Source organism: Olea europaea, chromosome 3, assembly GCF_002742605.1.
Source record: "Olea europaea var. sylvestris chromosome 3, O_europaea_v1, whole genome shotgun sequence".
Taxonomy (NCBI): domain Eukaryota; kingdom Viridiplantae; phylum Streptophyta; class Magnoliopsida; order Lamiales; family Oleaceae; genus Olea; species Olea europaea.
In genome coordinates, this window is record NC_036239.1 from 7,194,092 (window position 1) to 7,215,069 (window position 20,978).

Below are 20,978 nucleotides of genomic sequence, written 5' to 3' on the forward strand. Positions count from 1 at the left end.
TTTTTGTCTTTTGTGCGTCATGGAGAGATAAAATTGGCGTCACTCAAACAAAGGGCACTTAAGAAAGGTCACCACTTTTTAGTCATTAATTAAAAGTATATTCTTATTTATTAAAAAGTAAAATAAAGCCGGATTTTGGAACATACAAATGAAACCTTTTTGTAATAAGCATGTACACAAATCAACTTAGAATTCACGATTTGGGGCTAGTGTGAGATTGGGTTGAGACAGTTTTCAATACTTGAATCCTATTCCAGCCCAATCCATTGATAAATATGATTAGGGAAAATTTCGTAAGCACACATTTCAAAATCAATAAAATAAGTTTCAAACTTCAAAAATCAGATTTTTAATTAAAATTTATTTATAATTTTATTAATTTATTAACTAAATATATTTAGGTCACAGATCTATATAATTTAGTCACAAGTTAACAATTTAATTAGTCACGTATTATTTTTTGGTCACAAATCAGAAATTTTATGCCACAAATTATTTTACAATCACAATTCAAAAATTTTGTAGGTCACGATTTGTTAATCGGTCACAAATCAAAAAATTAATTAGTTACGAATTAATTTTTAGTCACAATTTATCAAATTACTGGTCACAACTTATTTTTCAATTACAAATCAGAAATTTTATAGGTCACATATTATTTTTCGGTCACGAATCAAAAATTTTATATGTCATAGATTATTCATTAGTCACAGAATCAAAACTTTTATTGGTCACAACTTATTTATTTATTACAAATTATTAGATTAATTGATCACGATTAATTTTTCGGTCACAATTTAATCAATTGTGAGTCACAATTATAATTTTTATATCACATATTAACAATTAACCAATTATTAGTGACAATCTACCAAATGATTGGTCACAAGTATCCAACCCCATCTCATCCCACTCATAACCACCGCCACAACCACCATCACTATCACTAGTTTCACCCCGCTACCCTCAAAATAAAGTTGCCACCACCACCACTTCAACAACCAAAACCAATGCCTCACCACTATCAACCACTTGAACCACCACCGCACCACTACCACAAACACCTCCACCGCACTACCGTTAACGCATCAGAAAATTTGAAACAAAAATATGAACTGCACACCACCATCACCACCGTCGCACTACACACCACGACTACCACCACCATCGTACCATAAAACCACTACCACAACAACCATAGCCATGACTGCAAGACCACCATTATAGCACCCAAACACAATCAACCAACACAACCTAACCAACAATGCCACCGTCAACACCACCACAAAATCTCTATACCCACCACCACCTGCACCGTCTCATCACACCACAACCACGACCCCTACCAACAATTCTAACCACTGCAAAATCAAAAAAAAGAAAGAGAAACAAAACTTTGCAACGGCCTCGACGATCGACCACCAGAAACTACGACGATCCAACCCACAATACTGTGACGATCCACTACAAAATCACCACATGCACTGCACAATACACAACTGCAACGATCGACCTCCGCCGTCGACCATCAAAAATCGAAAACCCACCACATAACCACTACCGCATCGTACCATCACCGCTGCCACAAACAATGATTACGATTCGCCTCTGCCTCTGCCTCTACCTCACACTCACACCAGCACTATCACCCCTTCTTTTCTCCTACTTGATCTGTAGCATCGATTGCTTGTCTGGTGATGGTCGATTTGTGGGAGCGATCTCCGACGACGTCGTTTCCAATAGAGAGAGAGAGAGAGAGAGAGAGAGAGAGAGAGAGAGAGAGAGAGAGAGGGGGTGAGTGAAATAATCTAGGGTTTGAAATTGTATAGATAAATTAATTAATTTTTACATATATTAATTAATAAAAAATTCTGATTTTTGAAAGAGTAAACTTAGTGTATGATTTATGAAATGGAATCTTTATTAGTTTATGTAATTTCCACATATGATTATGACATTTCCTTGGATGACCATTGATTAGTATTGACATAATATTGGCATTTTTGTTCTTTACTCTTGCTCACACTGGCTTTGATCTAGATTTGTACCTTTCTGTATTTGGAAATAATATCATAGTCACTAGACTAATTGACAACCACCAAAAAAAAGGCACCACCAAACCAAAGATTTAGCGACCAAATAATGGTTGCTATAAGTCACCTTTACCGAACAATTGTTGGTTGGTAAAATTTTTGTCAGTTAGGATGTGATTAGTTTTCTTGTGCCCTATTGCAACCAAAAAAATGGTTGGTGATTCTATGTTTTAGCGACCAAAAACTATTTGGTCCTAATAAATAGGCAGCAAAAAGCACACTTTTTTTTTAGCACGGCAGGCACTTTCAGCAACCATACACAGATTGGTTGTTGAAGCCATTGGAGGGAATCGATCCCGCCTTTTTTTTTTGCATAAAACTATTTGTACAAAATTTGATTAACAAAATGGTTTACGCACTCTCACATGCATGCGGGCCCCCCTTGCATTAAAAACTTCGGCCATGTGGTCCCTACCATTCTGTTGTGAGAGTGTGTAAAATTTTTAGTACGAATATGTTTGTACATGTATCACAACTCTTTTTTTTTCGATTTTGTGACCACTATAATATAGTCGGAAGTAATGATAGAGCGACCAATTTATGGTCGTTGGAGGAATGTTTCAGCAACCATCCACAGATTGGTCGCTAAGACCCTAAGAGAATAGAAATAGTCGTTTTAATTTGAAGTTATAGTGACCAATTTATTTGGTCGGTAGTAATAATGATGCAACGACCAATATTTTATCTAGGGAAGATTGTTTCAGCAACCAAACAAGGATTTGTTGTTGACTATATGCATTATCAACCAAATTTGATTTTGTCGCTGAAGGATGTCATATATAATTTTTTGGCTAGTGATATTTTTGAAAAATTAATTAGCGATCAAGAATTGGTTTTAGCAATCATCATTGATTTTTATCGTTAAAGAATTTAGTATAGAACTTTTTACCGACATATGAACATATTTGTGTTGGTTGATGGAAACATGCACTTTTGAATCAGCAACCATACTTTGGTTGAGTACTATTGATAATAAAAATATACAAAAAATTATTAGTTTCTTATTGGTAATAAAAGTATCATTTTTAATACTAATTTGTAATTAATTTAAAATAATATATATATATATATATATATATATATATATATATACACACACACACACACACAATAATGCTGGTGGTACATTAGCATTTACCTAATGTTGTACCTAATGGCGAGATTTTGAGGAGATTTTGCCATAATCTCCTCCTCCATGTTTTTTTACCTTTTTTTTTCAAAAAATAAAAAAACAGCAAAAATTGAACCCAAAATGGAAACCCTCGTAATATTCACAGTTCCCTCCCTTCCAATTTCCCTCCTTCAAGCTGAACATTAGGGAGATCGACATTAATCGATTGTAGAGGGAGGGCAGCCATAACAATCGTTCTCTTCACATTTCCCCTATTCAAACTTCACATTTTCCTCATTCACATCGACAAACAACTGTAGAAGAGGGAAGCCAGGCAACGAGATTCAACCCAGTATGGATAGCGATGAAGTCGATGGTGAGGGAGTCGAAGGCGAGGAACTCCACGGTGAGTACTGCAGCAATGGTAAAATAACATTGCTTTCTTTTTTGTGAAAGTTTTGATATTTTTCAGCAAGCTTGTGAAATAGTTCTCCTTCCTTTTTATACGTTTTCTTCATCTCCATCCTCTGCTATATATAAGCAGACCGAAAGTAACCAACAAATTGAGCATCCGTCCGACAACATGGTAGACTGCAATGTGAAAAGTGGTAACTTAGTATACTAGTTATTTGGAATGCAATATTTTTCAATTTGTATGAAATTTTAGTTAATTAAATATTTGAATCTGAGATATTTAATTGCTCAAATGCAGGAATGGAGGTTTACTCATCCGAGATCGTTAGTGATGATTGTTTGGCTGATGATAGGTTGGGAATAGAAAATGAGATTTTGGTTCCAAAGGTTGGTATGAAATTTGACAGTGAGAAGGAGTTATTTGAATTCTACAAGAAGTATGCTTATGAAATAGGGTTCCCTATTAGAAAAAGAAACTCTAAGAAGGGTGATGACATGGTTGTTCGATACGTGAGCTTTACTTGTAGTCGAGAAGGTCGACGGAAGACTAATAGAAGTACTTCTTTGAATCCTCCGCCAACGATTGAAATAGGGTGCAGAGCTAGGTTGACAGCGTGTTCTAATGCTCGTGGAATATGGCGAATAAACGTTGTGCAGTTAGAGCATAACCATAAGACAAGCCCATCTAAATCTAGGTTATATCGATGCAATCGGGAACTTAGTGCACACGTTAAAAGATGGCTTGAGGTCAATGACATAGCAGGGATCCCATTGCATAAAAGCTATAACTCAACTGTAGTAGAGGCGGGTGGATTCGAGAACATGACTTGTGTTGAGAAAGACTGTAGGAATTTCATTGATAAAGTGCGGCGTTTAAGACTTGGTGAAGGAGATGCTGCTGCATTACAGAGTTACTTCTCGAAAATGCAAGCATACAGTCCTAGTTTTTATTTCAGTATAGACTTGGATGAGGAGTCTCGGTTAAGGAATGTGTTTTGGGTGGATAATGGATACAGGCAAGCATATAAAGAATTCGGTGATGTAGTTACTTTTGACACCACTTATCTGACTAATAAGTATGATATGTCATTCGTTCCTTTCGTAGGGGTGAATCATCACGGGCAATCAACTTTATTTGGTTGTGGATTAGTTTCGAATGAAGATACAAATACATTTGTTTGGTTATTTAAGACATGGCTTGAGTGCATGCGGGGTCAAGTTCCTGGTGGTATAATTACAAATCAAGATCGAGCTATGCAAAATGCAATTGCAATTGTGTTCCCTAATACTAAGCATAGATGGCGTTTATGGCATTCTCTAGAGAAGTTGCCAGAAAAGTTCGGCGGTCATCGCAAAAAGGGTGAAATACTGTATGTCATTCACGGTTTAATGTACGATACATTAGTTTGTGAGGAGTTTGAAGAAGGTTGGTCGAATATGCTTGCACGTTTTCATTTGCAAGATAATGATTGGTTGAACGGACTTTATGAGAACCGAAGTCGTTGGGTACCATGCTATTTGAGAACTACATTCTGAGCGGGTATGTCAACCACCCAACGAAGTGAGAGTATGAGCGCATTCTTCGATGGCTATGTGCACTCGAAGACATCTTTAAAGCTATTTGTGGAGCAATACGAACGGGCTCTGAGAAGTAAAGTTGAAAAGGAATTTCAAGCTGATTTAGATCATTCTCACAAATGGTTCCCTGTGCTACTAAGTACGAGATGGAAAAGCAATTTCAAGAAGTTTATACAATCTCGAAATTCAAGGAGTTTCAAAAAGAATTCACCGGAAAGATTTACTGTGAAGTACTATCCGCGGAGGAGTTATGCGGGATAGCGAAGTACGAGGTTCGTGAAGATATCATCCTTGAGGAAGGGAGGAAGACAAAAATATTTACAGTTTCTTTTTGTAAAGACAACTGCGAGATTGTGTGTAACTGTCATTTGTTTGAGTTTCGAGGCATCGTTTGCAAACACGTGATCTCAATTTTAAGTTGGAATGAGGTGTCAGTACTTTCGAAAAAGTACATTTTACGAAGATGGAGGAGAGACGTGAGTAGACCTTACATGCGGGTGGCAACAACGTATGATGGTTTGGTGTGTACTCCTAAGCAATTGAGATATGAGCAGTTGTGTGCTGCTCTAACTAAGATGGCTGACTTGGTTGCAGTTGATGAAGACCGTTCGAAGCAGTTAATGGAGTGGGTTGAATTGCAGACGAATGAATTGTTAAAATCGAAACGTAATCACTTGGCTGCACATGGATTTGGAGGAGGGAATGTAGAAAGTTTCAACATTTTCAATCCAAAGTGTGCAAAACGTAAAGGCGCTTCAAAGAAACTGCGTATGAAAAGTTCGTTGGAGATGATAACAAAAAAATCAAGGGGTCGTAATAAGGTATGTTGTGAAGGTCATAATTAATTAACCACTAATTCTATTATTCATATGTCACAATTTTAATGTAATTATATTACAACACGTGCAGGTGACTCAAAACTCGACATGTTTGAACAAATGTAGTTTGTCCAATGACAATGTGTCAAGCAACTTACCAGTGCAAGAGGCTCAAGTGATGACCATAGCATCTTCACAAGTGTTTGAGACACAAGATAACATGGAAGTAATAAGAAGTTTGCAATAATCCATCAAGAAGTAAAGTTGACATTTTTTTTTTTGTAATCTGTGCAGTTGGCATTTTTTGTAACCTGTGCACTTGGCATTTTTTTGTAACCTGTGCACTTGGTTTTGTAATTAATCTAGAATGACCGCATCTTTTGATTTTGATTATGATTATGTAGCTGAACAAAAATGACCACTATTTGTAACCTGTGCACTTGGTTTTGTAATTAATCTAGAATGACCGCATCTTTTGATTTTGATTATGATTATGTAGCTGAACAAAAATGACCACTATCTTTTGTAGTTACTCTGTCTTCTTAACGTCTGAGGCATGTCTATAAATCAACTTTCATTGTATTGATGTTTGGTTATTATTCTAGTACAATTGCAGCATTTTCAGCTCACCAGAAGCATATAAATTTTAGTATACCAGCAGCATTTTTAGTACACTAGCAGCATTTTAGTTCACCAACAGCACCAGCAGCATTTTAGTTTGTTTAGGTGTTTATTTCAGTTGTATTGCCAATTCAGTTCACCACTACCAGCATATTCAGATCACCAATTTACCTGGGTTGATGTTTATTGAAAACTAGAAACTAATTCTTCCTACAATAATAAGTTCACATTCACAGCCACCCAAATGAACACCAAACTCAACAGCACAATAAACACCAAAATTAACACCAACAACTAAAGGACAAATACTAAAGTCTCATTAATATTGGTGAATCAGATTACAGTGTCTTCCCACATACAAAAGTGAAGAACACTAATTAGGACCACTAATTCGCCACAAAAACTTTCTTTCCTCAATTTTACAGTCACCCAACTGAACTCCAACTACTTATACACAACACACTACACCTAAAAGAATACATACTACACCTCACAAGTGATAGGGAGGGAAACTAACGACAAAATACCAGGACCAAGAGAATTTATGTTCTCCAGAAAAAGGGCAGTCACAGCAAGACAGTGTAGCCACCACTTGCAGTTTGTTGTTTTCTCTCTGCAAGGCCGAGCAAGCTTCTCAACTACCCCAGCACAAGTTTTTCAAATTCTCCGGCAGCTGTAGGTGACTTTTGCCAAATCTATGGCAGCCCGATCTCTCTCTCCACCTAAATTAATACCATCTCCTATGACAACTTCAATTCCACTAGCATCCATTTCATGATAACGGGGTCGTGCAATAACTCCTGAACAAATCCACTAGCTACTTTTTTGTTTGAAGCATAAGATAAGTCAAGCATATTACCAAGAAGTAGCAGTTGTCGAGACGCAAAACGATAATTTGGTCCTGTAAAAATCAGGTGGTATTGTTCACGGTTGAGTGCGGTGCTCTGCCTAAAGGTGCCGAGTCCAGAATATCAGAAGGTGCTAACTTTTTCGAAGTCCAGACAACCCACATTCGTAGGTCAGGAATTCAACTCCACATCAGAACAACCCACATTTGCAGGTTAGGAATTCAAATGGTGGTGCTCTACGTGCTGACTTTTTCAACTCAGCACCTTTCTGGTCTTCGAACTCGGCTTCAAAGTGAAAATGAAAGAAGTTTTAGATTTTTGCCGGCGATGGAATCTGGACATCGAACTTGGTTTTTGCCTCCAAGGATTTCCGTTGTTGGAGAGATTTGGGGAAAATCTATTTGAGGGGAGGGTCCAGATTTGGGGGAAATTGAAATGAGGGTTCCCGTCTACCATTACATAATTGGGCCGGGTCTAGTTTTGACCCAACTTGTTTTAAAAATTTGAAATCCTTTCCTCCAGCTCCTTGTTTCAAAATTCACGAGATTTTTATTCAAATTCTTGCCACCTTACCATTAGGTAGTGGCTGATGTACCACCAACATTATATATATATATATATGGAACACAATTTTGAGATATATAATTGTTGGTGTCCAAATGAAGGAACACGCTACAATGCCAGCCTCTCTGATCGACGGTCACGATAGGGGGCCGGGTCCACTGTTTTTCTTTTTCTTTTTTGCATTTTTGATCCTATGCATTCTGTCGTCCATTTTCTATCACTTTCGCTTAATTCCCAGATGAATAGCCCAAATTGAGGCCTAATCCATTCCAAACCCTAAATTAAATTTTCAACTACACTCCCTTCAACATTTCGCCTTTCCCTACCCATAGTTCACACAGCAATTGCCCAAAACTAGAGAGGTTTGAGTGCTTCTATCTTTCAACCAATTATGATTCTTTGCAGTTGTCCCTACAAGTATATGTTACTCCAGATTGTGTACTAGTTTTTGCCGTCTCTTCTGTTAGGCAGTTGCCAATTCCTCTATTTGCAGCCCCGTACACATATAAATTGCTTGTCTCTATTGAAGTCACTGGACCAGACGAGTGTAATTATCTCTTCACTAGGAGCATTGGCTGAAGATGCTGCTGCCTACTCTGCTACATTCGAGTCGCTTGTGGATGAGGTACACTTTCTTCTTCGATTAAATCTTTTGTGAATCTCTATATTTCCTTTGGAGGTTAATGTCTTCTGATGGTCCTCTTAAACAAAGATCAATATTCATTTTTGTCACTAATGCATACCTCTCAATTGTACTTTTGGTTATGATAAAACATAGATTTCAACCAAATATAATACTATACTTTGTTAGTGTCTTCCTTTTAATAACTTGACATCCACCGGCTTAAAAGCATGAATCTTCTATCGAAACCATTGTCCAACAATGAGGTATTCTAGTGATTAACATAAAATAACATTCTCCTTCTTAATCCTCCATGAATTAATTGGTGTTTTGTTGAATGTGCAGGCTTCTCTTTTGATTGGTTGTGATGTAAGAAACATGACTTAGGAACATTTGAAATTACAGTTAAACCTCGATAAAGTAATACCCTCGGGATCGGAAAAAAATATTCATTTAGCTAGGTTATTTATTTATCGATAAATGAATAAATTATTCATTTATCGATAAATAAATATTTATTATTTTAGAGATAGCTTTTCAATATAAAATATGTACATTGTATGTGGTAAGAAAAATCAAAAGACATTAATCAAAGTATTATTTGAATCTAGGGAAGTTCAAAAGTTCTAGTGAAATTTAATGTCTCTAAAAACTAAGTTCACGTACATAGCAAATGAAAAGATTTAGTCTTTACCTATAAAAACTAGATGTTTAGAAGACATATTCCAAGCACATACAATATTTTGTTTCTCCTCCAATGTCTTCTCATCATTTGAAAGGAGTAAAAAAATCAACTTTAACCGATAAAATGAGGAGTGCAATATGTGAGTATAAGAAAGAGAATCTAACTATTCGCCAAAAAGATATGCAAGCATGAGTGCAACAAAAGTTTGATTTGACTATTAGTCAATCAACAATATCGAACCAAAAGGGCATCGAAATATTTGTCAAATGAGATGAAAAATAGAGATGTTAAAAGGCACAAATCGGCAAAATACCATGATTTAGAGAAAGTTTTGTATGAGTGGTTTCTTCAAAGGCAAGATAAAGTGAACATGTCTGGAAAAATTATCTAAGAAAAAGTAAAAGAGCTTTTGCAAAAAATGTATGGTGAAACTAATCCAGGATTCAGCTTTTCTAGTGGATGGTTAGAACGTTTCAAGGCAAGATATGGAATCAAATTTTACCGACATTTTGGTGAAAGTGGTTCAGTTATCATAGAGAACATTGAAAATGCTTTACCTGGAATACGATCAAAACTAGACTAGTTTCAGTTGAAGGATATTTACAATATGGATGAAACTGGATTATTTTACCCATTGGAAGCTGATCATTCACTTGCTACCAAGCAGCTCGAAGGACGCAAAAAAGATAAAGAGAGAATTACTGTTGTTGTTTGTTGCAATGGTGATGGATCTGACAAAGTATCACTTTGGGTTATTGGTAAGTATGCAAATTCTAGATGCTTTAAAAATGTGAACATGAACAATCTTAATTGCAAGTATCGATCCAACAAGAAAGCTTGGATGACTGGCTTGCTTTTTCAAAATTTTGTTGATTGGTTTGATAAGTGAATGAATGGCAGGAAAGTTCTCTTAATAGTAGACAATTGCCCAGCTCATCCAAAGGTAGTTGAAGGCTTGAGAAATGTAGAATTATTTTTCTTACCTCCTAACACAACGTCTAAGATTCAATCATGTGATGCTGGGTTATTCGAGCATTCAAAGCTCATTATCGTCGTCATTTTTATTCTAGCATCTTACAAGGCCTTGAGGTTGAAGCACCAAATCCTAAAAAAATTAATATTTTGAATACCATTAATTTTGCTATCATGGCTTGGAATTTTGATGTGAAGACAACAACAATTGCAAATTGTTTTCGGCATTGCAAGATTCGGTTAGAAGAAAACAATGCTCCCGAACCAGAAGTTGGTGAATTAGATGAAGGTATCCAAGGATTAAATGATGTCATCTCTAATTTACACTATAGAAATGTGATGGATGTTGAACATCTTTTGAACTATCCTAGCAAGAATGATGTAGTTATGGAATCACCTACAAACGAAGAAATTATTCAATCGGTAATGAACAGTAATGATGATGAGAATGATCATGAACCAAATGATAGTAGCATTGTCCCAAATGTGTCGTCAAAAAAGGCATTTCAAGCAATAGTCACCTTAAGCAACTACTTGCTACAACACGAGCAAAATATTCCGGAAGTTATGTATGCTCTACAAAAAGTTAAGGATGGGGTTCATTTTGGTTTAGGTGGGAAGAAAAAACAATCAACTATAGATGCATATTTTCAAAAGGAATGATTATTGTACGGGTATTGTTGATTGATTGAAAGATTTTGGTCTATATATATATTTTTTTTTTCTCAATGAAATCCAGTAATTATTACTTTATATTTTTATTGGGCCCTTAAGGATTCAATTTTTTTTATTACTTAATGCATTTAGCGATGTTATTACATTAGTCCATTGGCCCAAGTCGGGATCGAAAGAAATTATTATATAATCGAGGTTATTACTTTATCGAACATTACTTTATCGAGGTTTAACTGTCTAAGCAATGAGGAAGTTATTACTGTAAATCAAGGTAAAATACTTCATTTTGTGTGTGGACAAAAGGTTTAACAAAGAAAAGATGATAAATTGAAAAGGAAATGGATGTTTATGGATTATTGTAGATCATTATATCTATTTGGAAGATACATTAATTCTTATGAGCCCAATCAATAGGATGGATCGAACCAGTCGTTGTTCAGGCTTTGCCCTTATATTTCCATCTAGATAGATTAGAGAGGTCATTTTAAGCCATTGAAGCAAGTAAAACCTAATTTCTGCTTCCAGATCCACGTGGGGTTCAAGGAAGAAAAGTTTGTGTACGGGCCTGATGGTTGCAATCAGGTGTAGCCTCTTTCAGCCAAATATAATACTAGACTACTGGTGATCTTTGGAGTATCTTATTATTCATGTTTCATGTATTGCTTCATTGTGAGGGATTACTAAGGAGTGTCCTGTTTTTTCAAATATTCAAATGTAATGGTTTCAACACACTTACGATATAATGATCTCTGGATTGCCTTGTGCTACAAATTTTTGATATCTTATAGGTTGTGGGTGTGCGGTACCCAGTAACTGGTTCTAAGACTATGAAGCTTAGATAACACACTGATAATATAAGAGCATTGCTATTGGATTCAACTAGAAGGTTTGTTGTATAGAGTTTAGTTAAGCTATGTTGTGATCTTTATTATACCTGGTATTTCTTCTAGTATTTTCCTTTTTGTATGTTCTGTAGTTCATAATTTATATGATGCCCTTTTTTATCTATAGGTACGGCTTCTATTTGCACCCTCTTAAAGGTTCTATTACATGGATCCTTACAAAAGGAAAACATGGCATCCCTCAGATTTTGAGAATACATAAAGTAAGAACTTTAACATTGTAGGGCTTAGTCTACTTTACGTACACCTAGTACTAATACATTTAATTTGAGTATTGATAGCGTGATGGTAATTGCTTGAATCCCGAGTGTGGGTTCTATCATCCGGTGAGTCTTCTCTTTCTTGACATAGATAGTATCATTTTACCAACTTTGTGCTTAAGTTCAGAGTCGGTCCTCATATTTTGGGGGGCCTTATGCCAACTTTAAATACGGGGCCCTATTGAAGTCATCGTATTCTTACTTGAACCTTCCTATATGGAGTTTAAATATAATCATGAAAAATCTAATATAGACAACCAAAACCCAAAATTTGAAGAGGAAAATAACGAAATGTCAAAAGTTATCACGCAATACAAGTTAGAAGTGAAGTTTGGTATACTGAATTATAATGCAATGGTTTCTTTGATAATTTTCTCACTAAAACTATTTAAAACAAAATTGTATGTGTATTTGAGTGATTTATGTACAAAATAAAAAAATGTTGATTGCGGATATTATATAACAAAATAATGAAAATGACAATCAAATACAAATGAGCTTTTAATTTTATATTAATTCATACTAAGTTAACTCAAAACTAGTAAGTATGAACACGGACAAAGAATTATTAAATTCAAAGTATCTTTAACAAGCATCTAAAGGTTTTTATCATGAGATTAAAGTAAAACAATAATAATAACAGCATATAAACTTTGTAATATAGTTTTGAAGATAAAGGATAAATTGAAAAGCTTGTAAGGCTACACAGTGATACTAGACCAATCTGTTAAATTGAATTTTCAAATTTTAATTTCACATGAGATAATTCATTTCTTGTTTGGTTGAAAAAAAATTATGATAGGTTAATGTTAGACGTGGAATTTGATGAAACAAAAAGACATTTTTATTTGGTTAAGAAAAGAAAAATGGATGTTTGGAAGATAAACGGTCAAATTACTTAGAGCGAGTAATGTTGGTGATATATTTATATGATAAATAAATGTAAATGATAAGCTTTATGTCATTTATATGTTTTTCTGAAGATTTTTGTATTTTCACAATTTATTAGTTATTTGTATTTGCATATTGATAATTATATTTTAAAGAATTTCAGAAATATAATTTTTGTTTTTTGTCAACCAATTAACTTTACATAATTTGGGGTGCTCATCAAAGTGGGGCATTAGGCGATCACCTATCTTGCCTATAGTCCGGGCTGCCACTGCTTAAGTAGACAGATATCATGCAAACATAGATTAATATTCTTTTTCGGTGATACCACAATTCTTAACTATTAGTTTTTATTATTAGCAAAGACAGTATTGATCTTCTTTTGTTCTTCAGTCGTTAGATGGACTACAGGGAACACAAGCTCCAACTTATGCTTCATCTTCTATACCTCCATTGCAGGCTGTCTGTACACCTTCTCATGTTCCAAATGTCTCTGGTAAATAAGGGATGCCCTGCATATTCTTCCAGAAAGGGTACTGTTTAAAAGGTGACTGATGTCCAATTTTGCATGCATCAAATTCTGCAAGTTCATTGATCTAGTGACGCTGATGATGCAAGATATAGTATGAATGGAAGAGAAGTCTATAACCTTTTTTTTTCTTTTAAATTTAGTTTGCACATACCTTTTGTTCTTAAAGTCTAGGACACATTTGTTACTAAGATGTAAGACATCTTCTGTAAGGTACATGATAGTTTTGGTGAGGTATACGATACAATATATATTAGGGTCTATGGTAAGTTGTGGATAAATATGCAATGGCATTCTAAGGTATGTATTAACTATTAGTAATTATTATGTATCCAATCACAATTATTCTTTGGTACTTGTATATTTTTTTATTATTTTCTCTTGCACTATTTATTAAATTTATTAATTAGAAAAATTAATAAGATACAACAACTTATCAATGACCAATTGTATTGGTCGCTAAAAACTTTCACCGACATTGAATTAGCGACCAAAACAATTGGTTGCTAAATACTTTCATCGACGACGAATTAGCGACCATACAATTTTGGTCGTTGTTGATTCTTTAGCAACCAAAAGTTGCCGACAAGCTTTATTATTATTATTATTTGTAGTGAATATAGGGAACGCTTTTTATGTTTTAAAGAATTACACAAACCTCCTCTCTAGGCAAAATGAAATATATATTTTTTGCTATTACCCTAATCATTATGTTACATTTGGAACATTATTTTTCCTTATTTTTATTTTTTATTAATTAAATTTTATGTAATGTGTAGATATCGAAGTTGATTCATCATCAATGACGGATCTAGGATTCAAGGTCAGCTAAGGCGGTCGTTGACGATTGATCATTGATCGTCACAATTGCGATCGAGATCGTGTATTAATATTTAATTAAATATTATTAAAAATTCTTCAATTTATACTCGAAAGCACTAAATGTAAAAATCATAACACGAAGTTTATCACATGTTAAACTATCAGTCTATCACCAAGTTTAAAATTTCAATTTCCAAGAACAAACTTATTATTTATCATACAAATATCCCAATTTATCAATATCATTTGTCACGAATCAGATTCACAGTCCATATATATTATAAATATTCTCAAATTCACAAATTTCCAATTTTCATAAATCATAAACTTCAGCATTCGGTAATAAAATCCTCAATATTATCAAATTCTTCAATTCACAAAAATCAAAATCCTAACAGGACACTATAGGCTCATAAACACATCCATAACTCATAAACATAATTTATAAAATATAAATTATAAACGATAAATCAAAAAATTAACTAAATTCTGAAAGAACAAAAACCAAAAAATAAAAGAGAGGAATGGACTCACAAGTCACAATAGTGAAGGCAGTGGGTAGTGGCAGAGATCAGAGGCGACCGGCAGCTGGGACTATGGGACCACTGGCGCTAGGTGCAACCGTGAGAGACTTCAAGGTGAAAGGGAGGGATTGAGATTCAGCCAGCACTGTGCATTTGCATTTTTTACTTTGCAATTGAAATTTGGGTTTGGTGACTTGGTTGGGAATTGGGCCTTTTTTTAAATAAAAACAAGAGGCCCAATAAGAAATAATAAAAAAAAGCCCACCTTCACAATTTAAAACAAAAAGGGTCCAATCTTCATCTTCAATCTCAGGTCCTCAACGCTTTTTCTAATTCTTTTCTGTTGGCTGCCTTTCTCCATTATCAACTGATGATAGTGATTCTTTTGGAGCCAATATGAACAGCTGCGCCTTTTGCTGGGGTGTTAGCTTCGCCACTGTTCATCGTAGCTTTGAAATTTATTATTTCAAAATCTAAGAACTTGCTAACAACGAATTTCTTCAAGCTAGCATCTTCCATTTCGAAGGATTCTCGAAGTAGTTTGGTTGCGTTGATAGAAATGTATACATTGTGTAATATGTTGTCAACAACTTTAAGGATATAATTTATGCACAAAATTGTTGTGACTCCATGCATCAAATGCTGTTTATCTTTTAGGATTTGTTTCCTCCTCATCAATGATCGAGTATGTTAAATTTAGAATAGTGAGATAAAATAACATATTTTGTTATCATCTTTTGTAAATCACTCCTGTGAATTTCCCGAGCTTCTTCCCATGAGTATTGGTAGGGGTATAACTAATCTAGAAGTACGTATTATGATTTAATCAAGAAAATTTTAGAATATAAATTAGCATGAAAAACATATTTATCGTCTCGCGAAAAATAAACTATCGTGCGTAAATTATATTCAGACATGGTTTCAACTTACCCGAAAATAAATTTAGAAGAAAAATATGTAGAGAAATTGAAATGATTGAGGCAAGAGTTCAACATTTTCTACTTAAGACAATAATATCTCGCATTAGTACTGATTGTCAGTGTCGGATTTAGTAGTGGCCGCCCTAGCTGGATTCGCTTGGGGGGAATTTTTTTTTTTTTGTTGGTAAAGATAAAAATTTAATGTTATATAATTGGTAGTTAATTTTATTTTCAAACCTTCATTTTGCTTAGTTGGTTAGAGCTTCTTTTTATATATTGTAAGTTTTGGGTTCGATTTCTTTCCTTCCATTTCATTGTGTAAAATTTTTATTTCTACAATATTTACCAAAATTAATTCTCTAATGAAAGAATTCAAACCTATAACTTTTAGAGTTAGGATGATTGGAAGCTTAACCATCACGGTAATTGTTGAATTTTGATTCTAAATTTAACAAAATAATATATGTTAAGACTTTACAAAATGTTTTTTTTTTAAATATTTTATGCTTTGATAATTTATAAGATATGACTTATGAGTATTGAGTTTTAATGTATATGTTATTTGAGAATTTATCAACTTTGAATTGTGATATTAAAAATTAATTTGAGAATTGTGAAATGTGAATATGTGATTCGTGAAAATTGAAAATGAGAAATTGGGGAATTTATAATTGAATTGGCGTTGAGAATTGAAAATTGAAACTTTAATTATATTTTAAAATTAATTTTAATTACGTTTAATCTTTGATTAACGTTCAATTCTCATACTAATTATGGAATGATTTTTTCAACTGAATTTTAATCTAATTCTTGTAGTGGTGTATCTAATCTCTCAACTACTTTTAGTCAAACAAACGATTTGTTAAGCATTGATAATACAAAGAAGTTTTATGTATCATGTAAATTATATTATTTCGGATTGTATGAAAATATAATATGATATAAATATACGATTTTTACGTTTTAATATTTTTACATATAGACCGAATAATTTTTAATAATTTTTAATTTAATATTAATAAACGATATCGCTATACGGCCGTTAACTATCGACATTCAACGGCCAACGATTAACGGCCACAGTAACTAAGTTGAAGTTCTGGATTCGCCACTGCTGATTGTTCTCTTACACTCGTCTTCCAATATACAACGATTCTGATTTGTAATAGTAGCACTCAACATTATAGAAACAACATACTAATGTTTTGATCATTCTAAATGAAAAGAGGGATCTAAAATATGCAGAATATAGTATTTGACACTAAAATAGAGAACGAAATAGTGCAGAGAAGAAGGAAAATATTATATTATAGAAGAAAATATTAAAATAGATAGACATGTTGTATTTGTCAGATTAAATTCGAATGGTATAATTATAAATAATATTATTAAACATATTATTAATTCAATCTATCAAAAAAGAAAATACCATCTCTTGGTTCAAACCCTAATGCGTGTGTGGGCTTCGGCCTCAACCACTAACATGTAGGTCATCTTAATTTCAAAGACTACTCATACACCCTTTGGGCTCAAATTTAGGGATCAAACTTGAGCTATATAAAGTGATCTTTTAGCTTCTAGTTTTTTGGATGTGGGATGACACATTTTTATTTTTCCACCAATTTTTATTCCAACTTATCACAACTTCAAGTGATTTCTTTTACTATGTTAATTTACTAAAAAATTCTTGTGCCTGTCTACCAAGATCCATTCAATAATTAGTCAAAAGTTGATCAAACCAACTATAATAATTACCAATTTCCAACAAAATTTTTATATAGTTCAATATGATATGTCTACAACCAATACTCTAACACAAACATCAGTTATTTGAAAATCCCGTAAACTTTTTTTTTTACCAACACTTTCTCGGTCCCTATCTCACAGGGCTTGCCTAGTGTAGTTTACCCGACTGGCGTGGTTTGCAGGTTATTATGTCAGTCCGAAGATTTATCCAGTGCACACTCGAAGGATAGTGGTTGCAGGTTCTCCCGTCATAAAAAATTAAAAAAAAATCCCGTAAACTCCTACCATATTGAATGTGTTTATGAGCCTATAGTGCGCTGTGATCATGAGGATTTTGATTTTTGTGAATTTGAGAATTGGAGATTTTGTGAATTCGAGAATTTGATAATATTGAGGATTTTTTGCCGACTGCTAAGGTTTATGATTTATGAAAATCGGAAATTTTTAAATTTGAGAATATTTATAATATATGTGGACTGTGAATCTGATTTGTGATAAATTACAATTATGAATTGAGAATTTTGTGTGATAATAATAAATTTATTGTTGGAAATTGAAATTTAAACTTGGCGACAGACTGATAGTTTAATATGTGATAAATTTCTTGTACATGATTTTTACGTTTTAGTGCATTCGAGTATAAATTGGGCAATTTAAATATTAATACACGATTTAGTTATTACGGTCGTTGACTATCGACGGTCAATGGTCAACCATCAACAACCGTCCTATTTAACTTTAAATCCTAGATCCATCACTAAGTGGTAGATATAACACGTATCACACCATAGGAAATTTATCGTACAACGCCATTATGTCAACTTAAAAAATTAAATTTCTCATGGTAACCCATATTGTTGATGGTACTACAATGTTTATACGGGTGCGTTAATCCCTTCAAAATAATGTTATATGGGTGCGTTATTTACTTCAAAATAATGTCAACTTATGCTCTTGTTTGATATGGATTAAAATTAGATTTTTATTATATTTTTGAATTAAGTCGTGAAATTTATTTGTAGTTGAAAATTTATGGATTCCATAAACTACGTGATTAAATTTATTCCTTAATTTTTATTAAAATTTAAATTTTAATCTCTACAAAACATGGACAAGAAAAGAAACTGCACCTCTTGTGAAGCATTCAAACTTAAAAATTTAGATCTTGACAAGGACTTTAAATTCGTTGCATCTATGATAATTTCCTTAACACGCTGCAAAGGAAATATATCTCAAGTTCTCAAAATATCGATATATTTGATCCTTCAAATTAATCTCCCTAATTAAAAGATTAAAAAATCATTTAACTCATGTAAAGATATACACAATCGTGTCAAGAAAAATGGATGAACTACTCGTGATCAAATGGAATTTATTTTCGCAAAGTCATACTATAGAATTAAATACGATGTATGATTTATTCAATACACTAGTCCAAGTATACTATTGTTACCATTACAATATTTCTATAATACGGATAGATTACACATTCGAATGGTTAAATAGTCAACAACAAAACCTTACAATGAAAGGTGTCAACCTTTATATACTGATATAATCACAATAGAAGTTATATAACATTGTATTTCTCAAAACAATCACCCAATTTATATTATCACAAATTATCATTGGCACTTTTATTTGTACATTTAATATCAAAGAAATGTAACAAAATAATTAGAAACATAATTTATTTATTATAAAATTATCACTTCATTAAACATAATCCCTATTTGGGTTCCATTAATTCCAAAATACATTTTTTTCTCTTTTCTTTTCAACCGCATATTCTTCGATAAAATTATATTACACGTAAACTTAAAACTTTTCATTCTTTTTTAATCACACACTTTTCAAAAAATAATTATTACAAAATACATTTTTTCCCCCAAAAACTAATTATAATGGAGCTGAAATAGAGAGTATATGTATGTTCTCATGTATGTGCTATCAAGAAATGGGGCCGGCGCCGGCCTCCGCATCCACCGCGCCTTGAAATACTTTAATATGCTAACCCCATATGACCCTGGACCGTTACATTAATTTTCTCAATGTTTAGTTTATTATAAATACATTCCCCTCCAAAAGTCAGAGGTTGATCGGTCATAAAAAAATATTTTAAAACTCCAAGAAATGGAGTTGACTTCTGAGCATTCTTGTTATATAAAGGGAGGGAAGCCCACCTCTGATTTTTCATCGTCAGTTCATATTTTCTGTTCCTCAGAACTCAAAATCTTCAAAAATGATCAGTTTATATTCTCAAGCTCATTTATCCATTGCTACCCTAATCCTTATCACTTGCATATGGTTTCCATATAATCAAATCAAGAGGGCAATACTTATCATTTTTGGCCTTCTCTTCTTCGCATTTTATCGTAGGGATAATCACCATCTTCATCAAGAGCCAATAATTGTACTAGATCTTCCCTTGTGCCAATTTCAAGATTTGGATTTGAGCAAAAATGGTGATGAGGGCATTGAAGAAGTATGTTCTATTTGCCTGATGGAGTTTGAAAAGGAAGATTTGGTGAATAGACTCCCAAATTGCAGGCACATATTTCACACGGATTGCATAGAGAAATGGCTGGACAGAAATCAATTTACTTGCCCTATGTGCAGGTCTTTGCTGCTGCATGTCAATGCTTCGCCATGCAATTCTCCACACCCCATTAATGCATGCTAATATATACATATTAGGCTGCAGGGCTTCACCCATTTGTATATAATTTAGCATTTTCTGTTGAGTTCGACTAATCTTTACAAACAAGTCATAAGAGTTTTACTAGCCTAGCTCGAGTTGAAAATTTGAGGCGTTTCGGTTGTTTCTGCTTTATATCAATTCACTCTAAGTGAATTGCTTACTCAAGTTGTTACACATTCGAGATATTGAATTGTACGAAATTTTCCAACCCATATAAGTGTCAACACAAAAATTGGATCCGATTTGAGAACTACTTCCATTTTCTTGGTTGAATAGAAATGCACTGCCTATATTATTCGGCATAGAAATAACTTGAATTTGTTGCGTGTACATTTCTCTACATTAATTATAGAAGTTAAGAACTATTAGTCAAGAAGTGCACAGCTCAAAAAATAAACAAATATATGTATAAAAAATTGTTTACTTCTGGTTTTCTCAAAAGTATTTTTATATTTAAATCAACCCCCCTCCGGCATTACTGTTACTCGTAATGCACTAACAAGGGGCGCCCACAGAACTGTTGCATTAATTTTCAAATCCCAATTATTTTATTATTTACAGACATTCTTCCCAAGGTCAGAGGTCAATAAATAAAAAATCCAGGAAATGGTGTTGACTTTTGATCATTCTTACATATCACATTCAGGTTAATGGATTCAAGCTTATCATCACGATCATGTCA

The 20,978-nt window shown here is 33.6% G+C and overlaps 1 protein-coding gene and 1 pseudogene across 1 annotated transcript; both read left to right on the forward strand.

Annotated features, from left to right (window-relative positions):
• The first annotated feature begins 3,568 nt into the window (after positions 1-3,568).
• On the forward strand, positions 3,569-6,409 carry LOC111377831 (protein FAR1-RELATED SEQUENCE 5-like). Its single transcript, XM_023000960.1, has 4 exons — positions 3,569-3,628; positions 3,677-3,812; positions 3,917-4,794; positions 6,309-6,409. Exons 1-4 carry the CDS (start codon positions 3,569-3,571, stop codon positions 6,348-6,350), a joined length of 1,116 nt encoding a protein of 371 aa, XP_022856728.1. The 3' UTR covers positions 6,351-6,409.
• Positions 6,410-9,610: 3,201 nt separating this feature from the next.
• On the forward strand, positions 9,611-11,042 carry LOC111391397 (annotated as a pseudogene).
• Positions 11,043-20,978: the final 9,936 nt, after the last annotated feature.